The sequence below is a fragment of the Sinocyclocheilus anshuiensis genome, unplaced genomic scaffold (genome assembly GCF_001515605.1).
Source record: "Sinocyclocheilus anshuiensis isolate Anshui unplaced genomic scaffold, SAMN03320099.WGS_v1.1 scaffold185, whole genome shotgun sequence".
NCBI lineage: Eukaryota > Metazoa > Chordata > Actinopteri > Cypriniformes > Cyprinidae > Sinocyclocheilus > Sinocyclocheilus anshuiensis.
In genome coordinates, this window is record NW_015539887.1 from 544,151 (window position 1) to 553,783 (window position 9,633).

The following is a 9,633-nucleotide window of genomic DNA, read 5'->3' on the forward strand; positions in this document are numbered from 1 at the left end:
GCTGACACCATTCAGTTGAGCACAAGTTCAAGATCATTTGCGATTCATAGATTTCACATCTGAAAGAGAGGTGTACGTGTGTTTTCTGTGCGTACGATCATTCTATGAATCACACATACGCATGAGAAATGATCTAAGATCAATTTTAGAATGGTTTCTGAGGCCCAAGGTGTGCAGATTTGCTCTTGTTAAAAAAAAGTTTAGATGGGAGAAAACTAGGTTAAGGAATTGATGAAAACATGTACAAAATATGATGTAAACAATTTATTGTGCATTTGCACACATTTTCATATGAGTGTATTTCCAGGGTTGCCAGGTTTTCACAACAAAACCCGCCCAATTGCTACTCTAAACTAGCCCAATCGCGTTTCGAGGGGGGTCCCCTGGTAAAAATTGCATTCCGGGGGGTAAAATACACGTTTTATGGCGTGGTTCCCCTGGTAAAATTCGCATTTTAAGGGCTAAATATCACGTTCTTGTGGTTGCTTAAACCCGCGGACATGAAAAACAACCCCCGGAAACAGTGTTAGAGTAGCCCAATTCCGCGGGAAAACCGCGAACTTGGCAACACGATGTAAACAATTTATTGTGCATTTGCACACATTTTCATATGAGTGTATTTCCAGGGTTGCCAGGTTTTCACAACAAAACCCGCCCAATTGCTACTCTAAACTAGCCCAATCGTAAAAATCACGTTCCGTGGGATAAAGCCCCCCCCCCCAGCAAAAATCACGTTCCGTGGGATAAAACTTTTTTTTTTTTGTCCGGGTTCCCCTGGTAAAAATTCGCATTCCAGCAGCTAAATACAAGTTATTAGGGTCGCGGACTTAGCAACACTGTGTATTTCCACTCTAAAAGGTTGACATTACAGAGGTACTTTAAAAAACTATTTAAAATGAATAGACAATTTCTATAAAACAGCTGAAAGGCCACTTAAGGATCCAAATTTTTTTTTTTTTTCTTATCCCAAGGTTTGTAGATTGTCCACCGCTTTAAGTGCCCTTTGGTCCTCAGCTTTGCTGTTGTACTCCAGTCAGACAGGGGGCACTAGAGATGCCAAGCCTTTAACAGCAATGCACAGCATGAGAGGAAGGCAATCCTGTGGGTTGCCGATTTTTGTAACCACTGAATCCTTCTCCTTAAGCAGTGTCACGTTACAGGACGCAAAGAGTGATGTAACCTTCTTGAAAACCTTCTCATTGGTTAGCGCAGCCAAAGCAGCATCTTTCAGAGAGGACTTATTTGAAGTCATATTTTGCACCTGCAGGAAAATAAACACGTCATATAGGCAGAAAAAAGCATGATAAAGTTAATGATTTCCCTTAGCAATTTTCTGAGTTTTTTTTACAATGATGGCTCTGGATTTATGAGCAAATTAAAGCCTGTATTTAACACAACGAAACTTTTACAAAGCTTGCCAACAAAAATTGAGTTATGTGTTGAGATTATCAACAAAGCATGTACTGTCATTATCACTACACAAAAATGCTTCAGAAGGCATTTATTAACCCTCCAGGGCCGAGTACTTTTTTTATGATGGATGGATGCACTTTTTTGGACTTCTAAATCTCAACACCCATTCACTCCCATTATAAAGCTTGGAAGAGTCAGGACATTTTTAATATAACTCCGATTGTATTCGTCTAAAAGAAGAAAGTCATATACACCTAGAATGGCTTGAGGGTGACTAAATTATGTGGTTATTTGAATTTTTTCCATTTAAACAGGCCCTATTTATTACATGTGGCACCATTTTTGATGGAAAACTGTTCTTAATACGGAGTACAGTTACTTAATATGAAGATACGTACAAGATGAAGCAAAGCTTGCAGGGTTGCGTAACTACAGCAGGATTTGAGCTCAAGCAGGGCAGAGTCAGTCATCTCTACATGAGCACATGATTGGTTATGAGAACAAAGGTCAATCTGACAGCAGGTGTATGATAACAAACAACCATCAGGTAAATGACAACGATGCTTTGAAAGTGAAATTACTGATTGCTTTTATGACCAGTTAATAATATACAAAACTCAATCTATGACCTTTATTTGTCAAAATTCTGTCACTCTAACTGAACTCACCATCTAAGGAGCTGATGAGCAGATAGGTGGCAGTCAGAGCGCTGGGTTTCTTCTGCTTTCCAGAGGGGTTAGCACCAGCAGTCTTCTGTACAAGCTCCAGTGTGGCTTTCAGAGCAGGTACCTTCTCTAATGCACTGGGATCAGGCTGCGTCCCACCACACAGGTCCTCTAGCTGAGAGAGGGACACACAAGTCTAAAGCTGTCCAACATGTCTATTATTACTGTTCAAAAGTTTGGGGTCAGTAAGTTATTTTTTATTTTTTTGGAAAGAAATCAATCCAGTAAGGATGCATTAAATTGATCAACAGTGCCAGTACTTTTATAATGTTACAAAAGGTTTCTATTTCAAATAAATGCTGTTCTCTTTTTAACTTTACATTCATCATAGAATTCTGGGGAGAAAGGCTTTACAGTTTCCAGAAAATATTAATCAGCACATTGATAATAAGAGGAAGTGTTTCTTTAGCACAAATCAGCATGTTGTAATGATTTTAAGAATCATGTGACACTGAAGATTGGAATAATTTGTAGTAAATGCTGGAAATGCAGCGTTGTCATTACAGGAATAAATAACATTTTAAAACGTATAGACATTTTTAAAAATGTAACATATATATATATATATAACTGCTGGGATGGTTATTTGTGTACATTTGTATATCCACCCTCAATTTCTAGTTTTTTTTCTTTTCTTTACATCTATTAAAGATATAATATATAGTAGTCAACATTTGAAGTGGATCAAAAAAGTTCATCAAAGTGGTCCTAAGACAAGAACACATTTTGATTTTAGGACAACTTTGATGAAAGATTTTGATCCACTTTACATGTTGACTAGTGTATATTAAGATATATTTTATATATTTAATATATTAAAGTAATAGACAGTGCTTAACAAATTTATTAGACCACCGAAGAGAAAATATAAATATATTAGGAATCTGTCAAAAACCTGTTTAAAACAAAACAGAAAAAAAATTTATTTATCAACAAATAACAAATTAAAACAACTAAATCTTTATTCACAAAATTATAAATGTTATTTTTATTTTGTATGGCCTCCTTTGGCCTTGATAACACTTTGCATTCTTGCTGCCATTGTTTTTATGTACTTCCAAATAGTCTCTAGTTGTTCCTAAAGATGTGCTTTTGATTAAACTTTTGTGTGATCTATCTTTAAATCCATTAAATCCTAACAATAATGAATATTTTAGCATTATAAACACTAGTGTGAATAAGAAGCTTACACATACTGGTGTGGATTAACCATTACAGAAACATAAAAAATGATAATGATAAATTTGGTAATCACCAATACTGTTAGTTGAGGGCAGCTGTGGCGCAAACCTTACATTGGGTGGTGGTCTGATAAATTTGTTAAGCACTTTATATGTTTTAAGATGACAACTAGATGGCATTTGTTGTAGAATAATTCCAACTGTTTCAAACAAACTAAAAATCTGATGTAAGATTCCCCCGTCTCACTCACTGCGTCCTCCAGCACGCTGATGGCTGCACTGTTCTGCAGGAGCAGAGAGATCTGCTGGAATAATGAGGAGCGTGTGCTGGATGGGAGTTTAGAGAGGACTGTAAACTGCCCCTGGAGTCCTTCCAGATCTAAAGAGAGAGAAAGTAAATCATCTTAATCAAAGCGTTTTTTATGGAAATGTAAACTCTAGTTTTACACTTACACTAGTTTTACACAAAGTTGGGAAGTCAACTTTCCAGTGGCTTACTTTACAGTTGTTGCTGAATAATTACTCTAAAAAATTTTTGACAGTAAAATATTTTTTTCTCAATGTTGTTTTTAATGAAAGATGGTTAGAGTAGCTACTGTGATGTTACCTTTCTGCAGTTTGTTGGTTGTTTTCCCGGGTGCAGCACTAACTGTGCTTGATTGCTTCACTTTCACTGGCCCGTCAACTTCAAAACCTCCCTTGATATTTGGCAGCAGGCACAGTTCTGACAAAATGGATTACATTCATACGGCTCATTTGACCATCCAGAATTACCATTCCTAGAATGTTTGACATTTTTCTAAACTTCTGTATAATAAACAATTTTGGTAGTGTGTTGGGTTTCCACTTGATGTCCAATTTAAAGGTCTTTGCACACTGAGTCCGAAATTTTCGTATGCGTTTTTTCGTATTGGTCATCCTAAAAATTCGTCAAGCACAGATGCCTTGCACACCGAGTCCGATGCGTATTAATTAATCCATTGTGGAAAAATTCGCAAAACAGTACAAAATAGTCTTTAAGCAGTGAGGATGATTTTGTTGTCCTCTCTCTTCTTAAAAAAAGAAAAAGAAAGATGAAATATTGGGTTCATCTTCTGAGATGGCGTAGAGAATCAAGGAGCTGTGGGATTATCCCGAGCGATTCGGTTTACTACAGGATTTTGATGCATTGGTAGCAATACTAGAGCCACATATTTAAAAGAAGACCACCAATTTCCGTGAACCAAACCAGCATACAATTTTTGGCTTTCGCTTCTACGGTGGCTCTGAATTGTCAAAACACCTCTGAAAATGCTTGCTACGGATGCGAAAAACGCAAAAAATCAAACCCGATCCAAATTTTTTTATGACGAATGAAAGTTTCGGAGGCAGTGTGTAAACGTGATTGACGTGACACAACGTGAGGTCGTATTTATTTTTTAAGGTGCGAAATTTGAGCGAAAATACTCCGTGTGCAATGACCTTAAATCTGGTTCCTCGAGCAAAAACTTCTGATCAGGAATGTAATTGGTACAAAACTTCCAATGAATGATTTAGCAAAAATGATTTACCATAGTGTCCAGTGTGAGCAACTTCTAGTTCAATCACACTGTAAGCAATGGTGGTTTTGGGGGGGATGTTGATTGACACATTAGTGTCATACTCGACAAAAGGCTTGCCTTTATCATTGACTGACACCTGTGGAGAAACAAGAGACAGACGGGACAGTTTGTATTAGGAGGAGAGGAGACAGGACCGGACACGTCCCCCTGGAATGTTGTTACTGGATGGTGATACACCCAAGACTGTCATCGGACAAGAAGAATGTGTGATCACAAAAGCCCCACCTTTATTGTCTTATTGAACCCAAACATTCCAGTGCAGGTACCACCTTCCTGAACATCCTCTGTGATGGCACAGGGCTGAGTGGTGACGATACGCTCCTTCACGAGCGTCAGCACCTCCCTCTGCGACTCCCGTGTCTGCTCGATCAGAGAGTGCTTCAGGTCCAGAACTCTACAACCACAGCAGAGATTCAAGTGTGTCACATGGATTTATTGTCAAAAATGCATTCATCTAGGTGTGGAAGGTGTGTCTCAAGTCTTCATTGTCTAGAACTTTTCACCTGCATCAATACACCTGGATCAACTTAAAAAAAAGAAACGGTTGGAGATATATCTATCTTTAAATTTCTCCTGTTGGTGTCGTCAAGATGATTTAGACAAATAAGCCAATAAATTTAGACACAAAGAATATTTTTAGGTCACATGACAAAGTGCATTCAAAGTGCATGACCGCTAATTTTATTGAAGGAGTTTTAGATATATGATCAATGACAAATGAGAACATAGAAGACCATGAAAGAAAAAAAAATCTTTACATATGTGCAAATCATTTTGAAATTTCTAAAAACAGTGTTCAATAACTGTTGTGTTTTTCCCACATATATACATGAATCTATTATGGAAGCCTGTTTCCGCCAGTGAATAAGAAATTTTAAAAAAGGTAATTGCGACTTTTTACCTCACAGACTTTTTTTCTCGCAATTCAGAGTTTTCATCTTGCAATTCTAACTTTTTTTTTTTTTTTTTTGATTTGTGAGATGTAAACTTGCAATTGTAAGAAAATGCCAGAATTGCAAGCTGACTGACGGAATTGGACTTCTAACTTGCAATTGCGAGTTCATATCTCACAATTCTAAGAAAAGAAGTCAGAATTGTGGATATAAATTCTGAATTGTGAAATGTAAACTCAAAATTGTGAGGGGAAAAAAGGCAGAATTCTGGGAATTCTGTTGAGATCTCACAATTCTGATTTTTGAGAAAATCAGAATTGTGAGATCTCAACTCAGAGCTGCAAGGAGAAAATTCAGAATTCTGAGATACAAATTCGCAATTACATTTTTTATTTTTTTTTCTCGGCAGAAATGGGCTTCCACAGTCTATCCTTCTTAATCATAATTGTTTTTTTTTTTTTTTATATAATTTTAAAAAATCATCCGTTTTTTTACCTTTTAAACTAGACACATAATTCTAGACACTAAATTTCACATAATTGCCTCATGTAATAATGTGATAAAACAATCGAGCATACTTAGAAAATCAAAGCATATTTCTTAGATACCTTCAGCCTTAAATCTCAGTTTGTGATCGAGGGCAAACAAAAAAACGCAAGGAGGACTTCACGGAAAAACAGAAATATACACGCCTCATACTTTCATTTCCTTATTTTCATTCACCATTGTCTGTATCTGTCACTACAAGCGAGATTCACTTGTATTTAAGCCACATTCCATATCACAACACTCTCTTATCTGACCAAGCTTGTGAAGACAGTGGCTCTAAACACAATCATGTGGTCAGTCCCTCACCTAGATTTGGAATCCTGTAAGAGCTTCTGCACATCCACCTCCTCTTTCTTTAGGTTTCCAAACGATGACTGAAGTTTGCTGGAGCCGGCACCCCCCACATTAATGGTCCCCGGCCCAAATTCCGCTGCAGCACTTCCACTTTTGTTATCCACAACTTTGCCATTATAGGTCAAAAAGTCTGATTCAACCACAGCTGTGAACAAAATAATAATGTACATCAGCTCTCCCAAACACATAACACCTTGTTAAACACAAAACCACCTGATTTTAAACAGAGTTACACACACAAACTATTTGGGGAACGATTTTCACAGAGAAAACATGATACTATAGTCCCTTGAGAAAAAGAGATGTACACTTGTAATGTACGCCAAATCATAAAAAAATTGTTTGTGCAGATAATATTATGAAATAAAAGGACATTTAAGTGTACCTAAAGAGAACATGTTCCTTAAAACACACTTTAGTACACTTTTAAAGTGCACTTTGTAATAATGTCAAATTAAAAGTTTTATTTTAAGTACATTTTAAATCATCAATGTAATATCTTTTGTTGTGCTGTTTTATGTGTTGACTAACATACTAAATAAGTACTTGATTATAAGGTAACACTTTATTTTAAGGTGTCCTTGTTACAGTGTAATTATACATTTAATACGGAGTAATATTATTTAACTACATGTACTTACTATATGGTTAGGGCTAGGATTAGGGTTACTTAAATGTAATTATGCATAATTTTTTGTTCTTATAATAGAAAGTATATGTAACGTGTGTGACAAGGACATTAAAATAAAGTGTTACCCTAAACTGCAACTTTATTATTACAAATGTGTAATTACAAATATATGTAAAAACTTTACATACAAGTCTCAATAAAAATTATATTAAAGTATATTTTAGTTTACCATAAATCCATATTTCAAAGACAATAGAAGTATGAAATCACATATAAAGATGTACTTAAGTCCTACTTAAGCGGGTCATAAAAGCACTCTAAAATTCAGCTAACTGCATTTAATATAAATTTAAAAATAAATATATTTCTATTCAATTGCAATTAACATTCGAAAATGTCACATTCTGTTCACACTTAAGGACATTCTTTTAAAGTGTATTATTTCCACAGTTAATACTGTTTTTTAAATTATGTGTACTACTTTTTCACAAGGGCTATGTCTTTAAAAGTGGTAAGATTAATAAAAAAATTCAAGCCATCACAGACCATATACTTTTCCGCACAGAATGACAGAAAAGTCGCTCTGTACCTGGATTTATGGGATCTCCAACAAGAACATCATTTAGTTTGAAGTCTGATGTTAGGTACTTGGGCTGTTGCCAAAACCAGTAGCGGTTTCTCTTGATGACCAGGGCCAGAGGAGCCAGACCATCCGAGTCATTCAGACGGGACACTGGGATCAGGGAACCATCAGTGTCGATCTCAGAGACCAGGTTCTTAGTGGCTTTTGCAAACATCTTTCATGCTGACAGGCAGAAAAAAACACAAAACTGTCTGTCACAAGTGTATTTCATTTCTAAGAAATGTACTCCTGTCACTGTTGTATTGCTTACAAAAAAAAAACTACTACCATAAAGTATCATATTGTCAAGTTATCATATCATAATGCCAAGGGATTCTTTGAAGGACCATGGAATATCATTTCACATTATTACTTTATTTTACCGTGTCATTGTTTTGCATGACATGTAGCCTACTTAATACAGTAATAACAGTAAATTATACATAATGACAAGAAATGAACCTATAGTACAGGTTAATTCATATTACTCAGTACTTAAGTGTATAAATGCACTGGAAGGACACCTTAAAATAAAATGTAAACAATTAATCATATATATAATCATTCAGTACCATAGTATTACACCCAGATGGCATCTCTGTACCACATTTCTCTCATCTAAGGACCTACACTTTTTCAGAACACTGGTCTCGCTAGAGTTCTGATGTACAACAAGCATATTGACTGCGATACATTTATTTGACTCAGTGTATTTGTACAGTAACAACATTATGATGTATAGTTCCGTTGTTATCAATAGCTAACTCATACCTATACATAATTTAGTATTACACTGAGACACCGAGTAATTCCTGTGTCTCATAATGCCGAAAGGTAACGTTACAATGCAGCGATAGAAGCAATCCTTTCTTAAGTTACTTAAGTAATCCTTTCTTCTCTTCATAACTTAACAATTTTGACAGAAGTGGACTAACTTAATGTTAAAGTAACCAGCTTTGCAGACAACAGAAAACTTGTCAATTAAAATCTCGCGCTTACCGTCTCCTGCTCTCGTCGCATCTACTACCAACAACTGAAACAAAGGCGCAAAGTAGTCCGGTGTTTTTGCTTAGTCCCGCCCCCACAAATTTCATTGGCTCACTCCCAGACGACGAATTTTTCATTTGCTGCACAGGTTGTCAATCAAAGCATCGGCCTTTTTATCTTTTGAGAGAGGGTGTTGTCGTCCAACAAGTTGTTTACAAGTTGCCACTGAGAGAATTAAATTTTATACTTAAGTTATAATCATTTGATTGAATTGGGTCACAGCAGGTCTTTAACATCTTATCGTTTTATCTAACGCAACCTTGTCCTTTATGTCTTTCTGGAAAGCAAATCCCATGAAACTGTTTATTTATTTAGTTTTATGTAAAAGAGAGCAGGGCTTTGAGTATCTGGTGTGGCTCACAGTAGGAAGGTGCAGTCTGGAGGGAAGAGATAATGTCAGTCTGTCACACTAACTGGTTATGTAAGAGTACTGGTGGAACAAAAACACAAACATTTGAATTACAGTTGATACATGTGTCTCAGAAATAAATTAATAAATCAGCCAATTAAAAAAAGTCTATATTTCTATAAGGTCAAGGTCAAGGTCATGTGGGGGAAGTCGTGGCCTAATGGTTAGAGAGTTGGACTCATAACCCAAAGGTTGCGGGTTCGAGTCT

At 36.1% G+C, this 9,633-nt stretch overlaps 1 protein-coding gene across 2 annotated transcripts; it reads right to left on the reverse strand.

Moving 5' to 3' along the window:
* Window positions 1-622: 622 nt before the first annotated feature.
* Window positions 623-9,149, reverse strand: gsdmeb (gasdermin Eb). 2 transcript variants are annotated; one of them, XM_016482148.1, is made up of 10 exons: window positions 8,969-9,148; window positions 7,937-8,152; window positions 6,669-6,861; window positions 5,146-5,314; window positions 4,870-4,996; window positions 3,927-4,043; window positions 3,571-3,698; window positions 2,082-2,253; window positions 1,812-1,885; window positions 623-1,261 (listed from the first exon to the last, which is right to left on the reverse strand). In XM_016482148.1, the coding sequence occupies exons 2-10, from the start codon at window positions 8,142-8,144 to the stop codon at window positions 1,034-1,036; spliced, it is 1,416 nt and encodes a 471-aa protein (XP_016337634.1). In that variant the 5' UTR covers window positions 8,145-8,152; window positions 8,969-9,148; the 3' UTR covers window positions 623-1,033. The 2 variants fall into 2 exon arrangements, with proteins under 2 accessions (XP_016337634.1, XP_016337635.1); XM_016482149.1 differs by lacking the exon at window positions 1,812-1,885 and having other exon boundaries at window positions 1,162-1,261; window positions 8,969-9,149.
* Between the last annotated feature and the right edge of the window lie 484 nt (window positions 9,150-9,633).

Bases quoted from the DNA above. Each gene is read 5' to 3' on its own strand.
- gsdmeb (XM_016482148.1), bottom strand. From the start codon at position 8,144: ATGTTTGCAAAAGCCACTAAGAACCTGGTCTCTGAGATCGACACTGAT. The intron at 6,862-7,936 runs GTACAGAGCGAC...TTTTGTTCACAG, and splicing joins TGGAGATCCCATAAATCCAG to CTGTGGTTGAATCAGACTTT. The intron at 1,262-1,811 runs GTACGTATCTTC...ATTTTCCTGCAG, and splicing joins TGCAAGCTTTGCTTCATCTT to GTGCAAAATATGACTTCAAA.